Raw genomic sequence first — 14,021 nt, forward strand, 5'->3', positions numbered from 1 at the left:
AAAATTCATTCTATAATTCATCATCAATTATCGTCACCAATATTCCGAGACATGATTTAATATGCCTGGTTTGCCTCAAAATGATCAGAAACTCCAAACAATTTCGTAAATGTTAATGAGGCATGTTTTTGTACAGATTTATTGCAAACGCCCTGTGATTGTAAAAAATTCGCTTTTATATGTTGCGCAAGATATCGCAGAAATTATTGCTTTGTTTGTTTTTATGATAATTATCACTGCTGTTCTTGGTTATAATTATTATATGTATAAAAATGGAATGTTTCCCAATCGACTTTGTTATTCTGATGAAACAGCCAATGTTTCTCCTCTTATACTTTACAATGAAAAATGGAAAACTCATTGCCATGAAATGTGTCGTTAGAAAATAATTTTTATTCAATAATGTAACTAATTTGTTAAAGATAATGTAGGTTTGGGAAACTTTCTGAATAATTGATGGAATAACCAAAGAAAATGAAACAGAAGAAAAAAAAATTGCCAGAGGAGGAATCGAACACGAGACGTATGGCGTAACACCGAGGCCAGACTGAGGCTCGGTAATGTACTAACATTTTATACTTATAACGCACCTAAGAAAGTTTGAATCGATTTTTCCCGGGATTTTCCGGGTAGCACGTCCTAATATTTTAACCACGTGAGGTGTTAGGGGTCCTCTTTCACCACACAAAATTGCGGACAAAGCCCCGACCTCACGGTCGTGCCGTCTCCTTGTTAGACACTACTGCACTTCATCAGCATACGTGTAGCACACACAGCAGGACAAAACAAACGACACGTCATTGACATACAGTGGAAAACTTATAGGACCTGATTCCGAACCCTCGGGGACGGGTTACTTTAGCTGTCTCCATTGGGACTGTATGGTAGCGGGCATGACGAAATGCGTTTACGTAAAAATATAAACGCTTCTACAGTCGAGACAGCGTAAGGACAACCCCGACAGCCAGCGGCGATATTGCCATCTTTGAGCTACGAAGCTCAAACGGCTGCCGGCTGGATGATCACCGTCTGTGGAGCCCCGACAAGGCTGAGGTGTTGCCGTATAAACGTTTACAAAATCGAGCTACGTGATTTGCTGAGGTAAGCGCTCCCAGTCAAGTGCAACTGCCAGGAATCTTCTTAACCCGCCTCGACTATGGTGAAATGTCTTCTTTGGAGGGTGAGTGGGAGTGTGTTAGGAACAGCCCCCCCCCCCCCCCCCCCCCTCCGGGAGAGTGACTCTGGAGAGGCAGCTGGCGGGCCAGCCGCTGTGACTACTGGTGGACACAGCTGGGGCGTGCTGGCGCATGCGCAGAGCGGCCCGCGGGTTGACTTGTTGGCGGCGCGGCCAATCACCTGCAGCACCTCCCACGTGGGGGACAGCGCCAGCGCCGCCGCCGGGCCCGCCCCCGCCGCCGCCCCCGCGCCGCCGCCTCCGCCCCCGACGGCCGCGGCCTCGCCCGCCGCCGACTTGGCGTGCTGGCTCCAGATGTACTCCTGCACAAGCCACAACCCGCTCAGTCGCACCTCTGCAGTCAACACCGCCGCAGGTCGGCGTGTAAGTTCATAGGATTTTTCCATAACTTTGGTAAACACAATTGACACACGTAACAGACTTTGACATCGATAAAATATCCTGCTTCACTGTTTAAACAGTCTGCCAACGGTGGGGAAACTTTTCGGTTCCGATACTGTAGAAATCATTTGGTTTAGAGGCGAATAACCCATCGAGCCATGTTCGGAGCGGCATTTTCGTCCAGAAAGGCAGTTCCTCGAAGGTTATTCGATAAAGATAGAAAAAGGTGAAAATGTGAGAGCGCAGGATCATGTGACTAAGGTGGTTGCGGAATAACTTCCCAAGCAAACTACACTACGGTGTGATCATAGAATGAAGGCTTTCACGGCAGGTGTTGTTATCACTTAACACTTCCGGGCTGAGATGCCGTGGTCCATACATAAGACTCTCCCCTGACGTTCCGCAGTCGTAGGCGAAACGTCAGGGGAGAGTCTTATGTATGGACCACGGCATCTCAGCCCGGAAGTGTTAAGTCCAGTATAGTGTCTTTTGTCAGTCTAGCACAATGCGGGCGGGCTTATCGGTCACGCAGTCTTCCTCAGTGACTGGTTGCAGTTTTATGTATTTACACTGAATTAACAGTCACGGGTTGTAAAATATCAGTAATGGAGAAGCTTAATTTAAAGCATAACATTAACTTTTGTGGATGCGCGCAGGTCTTTTTGCGGAGAGTTACTGCTTTGTTTGGGGTCAGCCAGTCCCTTCTTTTCCTTATGTTAGCATAAAGGCACCATTTCTCGTCAACACTAACGGTACAGGATGGAACGGTAAGTGTTGTTGACGAGACAAACAGAAATACACATATCGCCACCCGCTAATTTTTGTGATTTTGGGTCACTGCAAGCGGTACTTTGGCTTAGAGCAAGTGTTACCCATGTACCCGACTTTCGAACCTTCCACATTACATGAAAATGTCGCACGATGGTGGAATGATCACACTGCATCACACTTCTCGAGTACACTGACGTGAAAAATTGTGGATTAATGCGTTTAAGCGACCTACGTCGAACCCTGAAGGTTTCCTCCTTAAAATGACGAAAGCAATTTCTTGCCGTGCTCTGTTTCTGTCTGCCTCTGTTGCTCTCACGCCTCTTTTGAACTAAAACAGAAGAATATATCAGAAATGTTCCGATTTCTCCACCTGGCATTCCATTTTCTAGCGTCCAAAGCTCTACTCACTACCTACAAGTGACAAAATGACAATACATAAACTCAAACAACAATAGCGAACTACAAATATAAAATGACAATCGATAAATAAACCCATAGCAACTGGAATACCAACATGGAAAGCAAAAACGCTACGAACTTGTGTACCAGTCTAGTAGAAGGTTCGAACATGAAGCTGTATACTACCAGCTCGTGAATCTCCTGGGTTGCATGGTCGTGGTCTGTGAAAGTTTTTCATTCGTTAAGTTTCGTCCAGAGCTGCACTGAACATCTTCAGAGGTTCTTCTGTTGTTTTTTCCTAGACTGTTGACGATGTGTTCCATTTCCAACATATGTTGCGCAATGACTGAATTTTCGAAGTGGTTGAGCCTGAAAGCATGTATCTGTTCTTGAAGTTTCTGCCTGCTGCATTCTCAAATAGTAATATGTTAGGAAACTTACTCGTCCATAACATGTAAATAGGCTGTTTAGGTTTTTTTTAGTGGTAACGCCGCCGCCACGTAGCGCTCTGTATGAAAAATCACTGGCTGTGCTGTGTGCAGTCAGTGGCTGGTTGGCATTGTTGTAATACTCGCCATTGTAGTGTTGGGCAGCGGCAGCTGGATGCTAACAGCGCGTAGCGTTGCGCAGTTGGAGGCGAGCCGCCAGCAGTGGTGGACGTGGGGAGAGAGATGGCGGAGTTTTGAAATTTGTAAGAATTGGTGTCATGAACTGATATATATATTATGACTATTAAGGTAAATACATTGTTTGTTCACTATTAAAATCTTTCATTTGCTAACTGTGCCTATCAGTAGTTAGTGACTTCCGTAGTTTGAATCTTTTAGTTAGCTGGGTGTAGTGGCGCTCGCTGTATTGCAGTAGTTCGAGTAACGAAGATTTTTGGTGAGGTAAGTGATTTGTGAAAGGTATAGGTTAATGTTAGTCAGGGCCATTCTTTCGTAGGGATTTTTGAAAGTCAGATTGCGTTGCGCAAAAAATATTGTGTGTCAGTTTAAGCACAGTTATGTATAATTTTTCTAAGGGGACGTTTCAAACATAAAATCAAATACACAAAAATTCAACAACAGTGGAGTATACAGAGTATTATACCCTAGTTCTCCTGCCTGCTATGTAGGGAAACCATGCAGAAACTCGAAAATCCGTTTTCAAGTACACATAAATTCTTTCAGACTGAATAACTTCGAAAAATCAGTTATTGCACAGTATACGTCGGAAACGAAACTATCATCAACAATCTAGAAAACACTTTCGTGGTACCGCATAATGAAGCGAATGATAACAACTGAATATATACCTAAATAAAAAAAAAAACAAAATCTATTTTAAATGAACGAACAGTTTTCGTAAGCCACAGCTACTTCTGTAATTTGAAGACCTATTCTGAAGTTATTCGATGCATATGTCAATTGTTAATAAGTATATCTATGGCGCTAAACAGATGTTGTGTACATGGTGTGATAAAAGAAAACCTGTGAAGTGTTTACAAATATTTGTATGCGAATGTGCCTCTTGAGTGAAGTGATATGGACGAACAGAATGGAGAAAATAATATATGACGGTGTTGAAAAGCTAAAAACGGTGGTCTTAGATTATGTGGTAAGCTTATACTGTTCATTTTTTTCAGTATTTGGAAAACTTTTCCGAATTTTTTACGGAATTCATAACCGATAATGAAAGCTTTTCATAACAGGAATACGCATTTCACATCATTCAGAAGCAAAAATTAATCGTGTATTAAGACAAGGTACACCTGATGCTAGACCTAAAGGGTCTTAAATGCATCGTGTATTTAATGAAACACGAATATTTGTGACTGAAGGCGTTTCTTAATGCTTGCTTCCAACTCTGCTTACTTCTTTTCCCGCATAACCATTTTTCTCGAGAGCCCGCTTCCCGTGTTTTAATTCATAGCCGAGCTGTTTCGGCGTGCAAACTGTTTTTGCTCTGTGCACAAGACTTTTAATCACACGACTCAGAGGGAGAGGGTACCACCACTAGACGAGATTTCCGTCCTTGTGAAAGGAGAGAACTATGCTTCAACGCTTATGAAAGCACCAGCTGATAGAGTCACCTCAAATATGAACTCTCACCAAAGAAAATACAAATGCAGCTCTAATCAAAATGTCAGAGAAGGCTTATTATGCCACAGTAAAGTTCTGAAAAGTAATTTAACGAAAGGCGAGCAAACTTTTCAAATTTGTAAATGCAGGTGAAAATATATTGGTTGTTACTGATGACAAAGCGTACGCTACCGTTGTTATATATCAAAAAGATTATCGCAGCAAAATTTTGAATCTTTTAACATTTCTGAGTCTTTTAACGTGCGCCTTCTGGATTCGAGATGAACAGATATCTGTGTGCCAAATGGCCAAATGGTAGTATGTAGACTTCTTTAAGTTATTATTACCATTTTTTCTTTTCCCCCCTTAAACAGCAAATGCTTAGTTATTACTAATACATTTGCACTTATGTTAAAATGTTATGTGTTTTATTCGTGCCAATTCATGTGCAACAATAGGTCTGTTCTTTTATATAGATAATAGACTGAAAGAAAATAGCACGTAAATAGGTAAATAAATGATCTCTTAACGTTTTTCTTAAGAAAGACAATACAGCCAAAGTACGATCCGCAAGATTCACCAACAGCTAAGGTATTGTGTCGTGAAGGCCTTCATTATATGATAAAGCTACATTGTGTTATAAAATTCAATGTTTCACTGCTGGGAAAAGTAAAATTACTAATCTCCTCTGGGATACGACGGCCCGCTTGCGGTCTGAGGCGTCTTCTCATGGTCCGCGCGGCTCTCCCCGGCGGAGGTTCGAGTCCTGTCTCAGGCGTGGGTGTGTGTATTGTCCATAGGGTAAGTTAGTTTAAGTTGGATTATGTAGTGTGTAAAGTTAGGGACCGATGACCTAAGCAATCGGGCCCCGTAAGATCTTACCACAAATTTACAAAATTTTGTTTCTGACTGACGCTAGTCTGTTCGATTCGAACGTTGCCAGTTGCTGGTGTCTCCGTCCTTGTTGTCGCACTGCGGCTGTGGTGATCGCTGAGCACGCCGGTTAACTTTTAATCGGAAGCAAGAAGGCGTCAAGCCCAATAGTGCGTGGCTAAGTTCCTGGAGAAATGCAAGAGTCTTCCGCAGTGGAAGAACAAGGACGGTGACGCTAAAAACGGCGTCGAACTTCGGCAGCATTAAAAACTGACGAGACGTCGCGTTTCCGCCACGCAGTACGAGAGAGATCAGCGCTTGCATGTGAATACGCATCAAAAAGCGTTTCCTTTCCGTCTTAAATCGAAGTTTAAAATGTTTTGAACAAATTTACAGTTTAAAAACCATCTTGAATATCCCTCAGTGTGCGGCCACAACCATGTTCCGGTGCTTTTACACCTCATACACTTTAGAGTCTTGTTGGAGATAAATACACTATATAACTATTTTTCGAGTTAACAGCCCTGTTGGAAGATACGCCTGTCGATGCTCATGAGTTTTCCCTCGTATATCTCTGGTTCTGAATCATTGTTTCGCTTATAAAATTTCTGTTGTTTACTGAACCTTTATTATGGTTTAGCCGTAAGAAGGAATCTGGGTGATACAAAGATGACGAGGAAAACAGTTCGGGCGGCCTTCTTTCCTGAAGCTTCTACAGATGGCACTCCACGGCACGGGCCTTGTGACGCTGGTATAGACTCATGGTGTGGATACAGGGAAGCACTCGAAGCGGGTGAAGTTTGCGTTCACCATCAGTCCCTGCCAGAAGCAATTAATCTCAAATACAGGGAGCTAAGTGACAGTAAACTACTGTCTGGTGCTTATATGGGAAGGAGCAGAATGTGATCCAGTATTTCAACCATTTGATATAGGAATGTCTGCCAAAAACATTGCTTGTTGGACTTCATACTACGAGATCAGGTCTGTTAATAATGGGGCAGTTAGGAAGCGTGAAGTTCTAGAGTTAGTTGGAATATATTCTGGGTTCAATATGAGACAATCGCCGATGGCAGCTCATTCGATGAGATGGCCGGCGCTACAAAGTCGGCCCTTGTAGCAACTAAAGAGACCAGTGTAACAAGGAAAACAATGAAAAGGAAGAGAGAAGATGAAGAATATGTAAACCAGAAGATGGTGCAATCAAATGGTTTAGAAACAACAGAGGTGAGACACAGATCAAATATAAATCTGGATTGAATTTCCTGAGAATTAAATTTTCTGACATATTTAATTTATGCACGAAAGATCTATTTGAGCTAGCGTTCTGAAATCTTTTCTGATGTTTCAGGATACTATTTGGTGGTAAGCAGACTACAGACTATTAACAGGAAGAAAATAAATACTGATTATTTACAAGAAAGTAGCCTTAATTTTGATTATCAGGTGTAAATATACCTAGAATAAAAATTTGTGACTGAAATGTCAGGATTGTAGTCTGCTCAACAGACATGTTGTTAATGTGTACTTGAAGTCTGAAGAATCTGAGAAAGATAGTGCACAGATTCCAAGGAAAGAATGGTAAATAAAGAAGGTAATTTACCGATCTTCACAAAAATATTGTAATAAGGCCAATTTGAGAACGAATGTTAATAATTTATATATAAAAAAGTTCAGAAATATGTACTCCTATTGATGTTCAAATGTGTGTGAAATCTTATGGGACATAACTGCTAAGATCATTAGTCCCTAAGCTTACACACTATTTAACCTAAAATATCCTAAGGACACACACACACACACACCCAAGCCCGAGGGAGGATTCGAACCTCCGCCGGGACCAGACGCACAGGCCATGACTGCAGCGCCTTTCACCGCTCGGCTAATCCCGCGCGGCTATACTCATATTGCTCTATAATTTTCATGCTGCTACGAGTTCACGTTTCTTAGAGCCGTGTAAGCCTTATGCAATTACTATTTTTTCAGGAGTTCAGAGACAAGCTACCTCAACGCCAGTGAGTGGACATTTACATCTGATTATATAATTTTTGTGTATATTGTAAAACGTAGCAACTACAAACCTCGCTTCCCCAGCCGAGGTCGCTAATACACGCCTGTGCGGTGATGTTCGATTCGAAGATAACTCGGTTCGTATCCTGGTAGTGGACGAGAATTCTATTGCAAGTATTTGGCCGGCGATATCGATAACGATAGTCACGTACATAATAAAATCAATAAATTTTCAGGAGATTTTTGGAACTATAATTTAAAACCTTAAAGAACAAGACGAGAAAAGACACAGAGCTGAAGTTTTACAAATCAATGGCTGCGCCTGTCTTCCTCTGTGGCAGTGAATCTTGGAGTGAGAAAAAGAAACGAGACGGATAAGAATATGTTCTTAAAATGGAAAGGGGTGGCGTGAAGGCTAATTGCCTGAAACTTAAAGGGGAGAAGAAGAAGAAAAGGAAGAAAAACATTCGTGAAAAGTTATATTTGGAGTTGAAATCTGTGTGGATGGGAAAAGAGGACGATGTGGAAGAGAGAAATGAATAAATTAAAAGCCATTATATTGTGGAGACTGTTGAAGATTAACGAATTAATACTTCCTATATTCAACTAGTCAACGGAAAAAAATTGTAACAAAGAAGATAATGAACGGAAGAGGTAGAATGTTCGCAGATCTATTACGATGTGAGTCGTTTCTGAAAACCGTAGTTGAAGGAATAATAGGAGCAATTAATCTCTGGTGGAAGCCTAGATATGAGTGTACAAGTCAAATCGTTGATGGTGTGGGATGCAATAGTTACACTGCGAACAGCTGGGTAACCACGTGATTGGACAACAATGAAAACATTCTTTGCTTTGTAATGCTGCGTGCGCGGGACAAATCAGCGTTATTGGATTCTACCTGTTTCTGCAAAACACCAAATAATCTTAAGTCAATTTTCTTGCTTAAAAATATTCCTTCACATTTGCGCCACCGTCCTCTTATTTGATCGGAAACCTAATTATCCGTTGGCCAGAAGCACGTTCTGTCAACTTTTCTGTTGCCACTGCTGGTATTTTCTGTTACTCATCGTCTACGGTTATTGATTAAAAAGTAACAAGGTCTGGCACTTGGAGCTACTCAGTGGCGCAAACTGGCGACGTGCTCGGGTTAGCACGAAGTTTGCTGCGTGCAGTAGGCCACCTGCGGCGCCACGTGTCAAGAGGTGGTGTACTCACCTGGCACTTCTCGGCGGACATGAGAATGTGGAGGAGGCCGGGCGGCGGCGGCTGGTGGTGGGCGGCGAGGAACATGTGCGGGGGCGGCTGGTGCGCCACATGGGGCGCCGGGGGCGGCGGCGGCTGCAGCTGCAGCTTGCCGGAGGCGGCGTCGACGGCGGCGGCGGCTGCTGCTGCTGCTGCGGCGGCGGCGGCGGCGGAGCCCGGAGGCGGCGCCACGTGCGGCGGCGGCGGCGGCAGCAGCAGCGGCGGCAGCTCCTTGACCAGCGGCGCCGGGCCCGCCCCCACGGCCGGCGGGCCGCCCCCCGCGCCGTGCCCGTGCCCGTGGCCGTGGCCGTGCGGGGGCGGGTGCTTGGGCTTCCGCGGGCCGCGCTCGTGCTGCACGGCTGCAACACGCGCCCCCGCTGCGTCACTCGCCGTCTGCCCCCGCACGCGCACACCTCTACACTACACCCTGAAGTGTCAGGAGAGCAGCGAGTGCAAGTCGTGTGTTGAGGGTTGCATACACCGAAGATCACGTCACTGCTGAACCGGTTCGGAACTCTGAGCTGTCTCACTGAAACGTGCAAGGCTGTAAAGCCGCGACGGAAGATAAGGCGAATACGCTTCTCTTTGAAAGACTCTCACAGAAAAGTAGGGAGCTAGCTGCTTCAATACCCATTCCACCTTCCTCACCGAAAACTTGGACATGCGAACGTATCCGCACTCTTTTAACTCAAACATTCTTAATCCTTCTACCCAGTCTCTCTTTATAGTGAAACCTTCGTATTCATCGTCTCCCTCTTACAGCCACTATCTATATACCGGGTGATCAAAAAGTCAGTATAAATTTGAAAACTTAATAAACCACGGAATAATATAGATAGAGAGGTAAAAATTGACACCCGTGCTTGGAATGACATGGGGTTTTATTAGAACAAAAAAAAGAAGGTATAGTTAGACTCGTGGAAGATCTCTTGTGCGCGTCGTTTGGTGATGATCGTGTGCTCAGCCGCCACTTTCGTCACGCTTGGCCTCGCAGGTCCCCAGACATCCGCCCGTGCGATTATTGGCTTTGGGGTCACCTGAAGTCGCAAGTGTATCGTGATCGACCGTCATCTCTAGGGATGCTGAAAGAACCCATCCGACGTCAATGCCTCACCACAGCTCCGGACAAGCTTTACAGTGCTGTTCACAACATTATTCCTCGACTACAGCTATTGTTGTCGAATGATGGTGGACATATTGCGCACTTCCTGTAAAGAATATCATCTTTGCTTTGTCTTACTTTGTTATGCTATTATTGCTATTCTGATCATATGAAACGTCATCTGTTGGACAATTTTTGAACGTTTGTATTTTTTTGGTTCTAATAGAACCCCATGTCATTCCAAGCATGTGTGTCAATTTGTACCTCTCTATCTACATTATTCCGTGATTTATTAAGTTTTCAAATTTATACTACCTTTTCGATCACCCTGTATATAACACTCTCCCACTATCTCCTTTTTTTTTCGCTGGCACTTTGTTTTTTCTCTCTATTGCACTGTCACTCTCTTCGCCCCTTCCTCTCGCTCTTCCTTATCTCTGTCTCCTTCTCTGTCACTTTCACTGTCTCTCTGTTCCATTTCTGTTGTCTTTGTGCCATTTTCGTTTTCCACCATTGCTGCTGTCTCTTTGTTTCTCGTGTACAGTCTGCTGTCTTTCTCTTCAACCATTATTGTCTTCTCTCATCACATGTCATTGGGGATTGTTAGCTGCCAAACTTCCCTGAAGCGCCAAAGAAACCGCTGTAGGCATCCGTATTGAAATACAGAGGTATGTAAACAGGCAGAATACGGCGCTGCTGTCGGCAACGCCTGTGTAAGACAACAAGTGCCTGGCTAAGTTGTTAGATCGGTTGCTGATGGTTATCAAGTGACTTTGAACGTGATGTTATAGTCGGCTCTCGACAGATGGGACCCAGTATCTCCGGGGTAGCAATGAAGTGGGGACTTTCCCGGACGACCGTTTCACGAGTGTACCGTGAATATCAGGAATCCGGTGAAACGTCGAATCTCCGACATCGCTGAGGCTGGTAAAAGATCCTGCAAGAACGGGACCGACGACGATTGAAAACAGTGGTTCAACGTGACAGAAGTGCAACGCTTCCGCAGATTGCTACAGATTTCAATACTGGGCCACCAACAAGTGTCAGCGTACGAACCATTCAACGAAACATCATCGATATGGGGTTTCGGAGCCGAAGGCCCACTCGTGTACCATTGATGACTGCACGAAACAAATCTTTACGCCTATCTCGGGACGACGACTGGAAACATGTTGCCTGATCGGACGAGTCTCGTTTCAAATTGCATCGAGGGGCTGGGCGTGTATGGGTATGGAGATAAGCTCACGAATCCATGGACGCTGCATGTCAGCAGGGGACTGTGCAGACTCGGTAATAGTGCTGGCCGTGTGCAGTTGGAGTGATATGGGACACCTGATACATCTAGATACGACTTTGACAGGTGACACGTACGTAAGCATCGTGTCTGATCACCTGCATCCATTCACGTCCATTGTGCATTCCGATGGACTTGGGCAATTCCAGCAGGACAATGCGACACCCCAAACGTCCAGAATTGCTACAGGGTGGCTCCAGGAAGACTCTTCTGAGTTTAAACGCTTCCTTTGACCACCAAACTCCCCAGACATGAACGTTACAGAGGATAACTGGGCTGCCTTGCAACTTGCTGTTCAGAAGAGACCTCCACCCCTTCCTACTCTTACTGATTTATGGACAGCCCGCAGGACTCATGGTGCCAGTCCCCTCCAGCACAACTTCGGACATTAGACGAGTCCATTCCACGTCGTGTTGCGGCACTTCTGCATACTCGCGGGGTCCGTGCACCATATTAGGGAGTGTACCAGTTTCTTTGGCTCTTCATTGTATAACTCGTGGGTATAGGGTATGGGGGAAGTGGGCAAATTCTTTCATATTGAAGATCGCTGACCTGGGGCCTGACCCAGGCCTGTATACGGTCTCCACTCATCGCTCTTTTTCACTTCCACTGCCTCCTCTCCATTTTGCCGCGCTGGGTAGCCGTGCGGTCTGAGGCACCTTGCCACGGTTCGCGCGGCTGCCCCCGTCGGAGGTTCGAGTCCCCCCTTGGGCATGGATGTGTGTCTGTCCTTAGTGTGACGGATCAATGCTGATCCTGAACGGATGTCATGGGACGTTCACCCCGAACAAATGCAACCAACAATAAAGAGCAAAATGAGATAAAAAAAATTAGTGCTAGCGTTACTGCTTCTGGATCACGGGGTCCCGGGTTCGTTCCCTGGCCGGCTCTGGAATTTTCTCCGGCCGTTTTGTTCGAAGATTGAGCTGCATTCCATAAAGAAGTTACTCATTTGGCTTCCCTGTTCGTTTCTTCTGCAATGATGTTCACGAGTTTCAGTGAGATAAATAATAAAAATGACTCTGTTATTGTTTTGATTGTTTTTCCATCATTCACTAAGCCACGTGTTACGTTCAAAATGTTTCGACGTCGACGCCGCACGCCTTTTGGTGGTTCACTAGAAAATTTTAGTCGTCTTCTAGAAACAAACAAATCTCCAGTGTCTTCTTCTTCTTCTACTTGTTCACGCGAATGTGTAGTGTCTTCTGATATTTCATCATTAGCTTCATCTGATGCTATGGTATGGTCTTTATCATGAGGTTCCATACATTCACTCAGTTCATTATCAATGTCCCAATCATTTTCATCGTCACTGACATCAGAATTGTACAGAATTTCCGTGATCTCTTAGCTATGAAGTCCTTTGGACATCCTTACTTGCAGATGAAATACTGACTCGTGTAATGTCAGCTCAACAGTGAACGTAAAATTCAACTCAACATCAGTAACCAGCAACAATAACAAACATTGGGTCTATGGCAAAACTCAACAAAGAAGGTGAATGACAGATATATTCCCCAAAATCTTCTTTTTCTATAAATATGAAAATAAGACGTCTCATACCAAGCGGAGTAGTCTCACAAAACCACTAATAAATGACTTGAATAACAATGATAAAGCCAAAAAAATTAGACAGCCGTGAGTGTGAATTCAATGGCTCTAAACAGGAGGAGTCTGTTGATTGTGCTGTTGTTTTCCCTGATCGAGTCGTCACGTTACGGCTTCCTGCGGCGTTTACCATCTTTGATGCCGAATTGTTTGCGATCTTGCAGGCATTGGAGCAGATGAGATGTGTTCCCAGTCTTAAGTTCCTCGTCTGTTCTGACTCCCTGAGTGCCCTTCAGACCATGCAACACTTGTACCCAGCGGATACGGTCGTCCAGAAGATCCACGATGCCCTACTCCTCCTGCAAAGGCAGGGGAAGGAGGTTTCTTTCTGCTGGGTGCCGGGGCACGTGGGTATTAGGGGAAACGAACTGGCGGATGTGGCTGCCAAAGATGCATGTTCCCTCCCTCACGTTGTTGAATGTGCCGTCCCCCTCCATGCTGCAACCTCCCTTTTGCGTTTTCGTGTTATGCGCCAATGGGAAGAGGAGTGGCTGGCAGTTTCTGACAATAAGCTGCGTCTGGTAAAGGCCACCACGCGACCATGGCGTACGTCCTACCAGTCATACAGGCGGGATGAGGTTCTCCTGACTCGCCTCCGCATCGGGCACAGTCCCTTAACGCATGGTTTTTTACTCCGGCGGGAGGACCCCCCAATCTGCAGTGCTTGTGGCGTCCAGATTACTGTCCGCCACATTTTACTTGACCGTCTTTTATTATCTGACTAGAGGGCGGTGGTTTCCTTGCCACCGGATTTGCCCTCTATTTTGCAAGACGACGCAACGACTGTGGTTAAGGTCTTACGGTTTTGTGTCCTGTCCAGTTTGTTGCCTCGAATTTTAGGGAGAGGATTTTAATGTGCTGCTGAGAGACTGGCTCACCCAGGTTTTAGGTAAGAGATCCGCCAGTCACGATTACCTACTTGTTTCACTTCGATTTCTGTTCTCTTTTCCTTGTATTTCCTCTCCTTTTTTAGCGCGTTTCTTCTCCTCTTGTTTTGCCTCTGTATGTGAGGATTTGGAACTGCGTCAGGCCTGTGTCTTTTAGCCGTTCTCCTTGTTCGCTGTCCATCTTCGCCCCTTCACCGCA

The 14,021-nt window shown here is 44.9% G+C and overlaps 1 protein-coding gene across 1 annotated transcript in view; it reads right to left on the reverse strand.

Annotated features, from left to right (window-relative positions):
* LOC126289597 (protein dissatisfaction) overlaps positions 1-14,021 on the reverse strand; it is a 166,434-nt gene that overhangs the window by 26,217 nt on the left and 126,196 nt on the right. Inside the window, exons 7-8 of the mRNA XM_049984903.1 lie at positions 9,140-9,324; positions 1,357-1,408 (exon numbers count right to left, since the gene is read on the reverse strand). Coding sequence (XP_049840860.1) covers positions 1,357-1,408; positions 9,140-9,324 — 237 coding nt within the window. The remainder of the gene's footprint in view (positions 1-1,356; positions 1,409-9,139; positions 9,325-14,021) is intronic.

The sequence above is a fragment of the Schistocerca gregaria genome, chromosome 1, assembly GCF_023897955.1.
Source record: "Schistocerca gregaria isolate iqSchGreg1 chromosome 1, iqSchGreg1.2, whole genome shotgun sequence".
In the NCBI taxonomy this organism is placed as follows: Eukaryota; Metazoa; Arthropoda; class Insecta; order Orthoptera; family Acrididae; genus Schistocerca; species Schistocerca gregaria.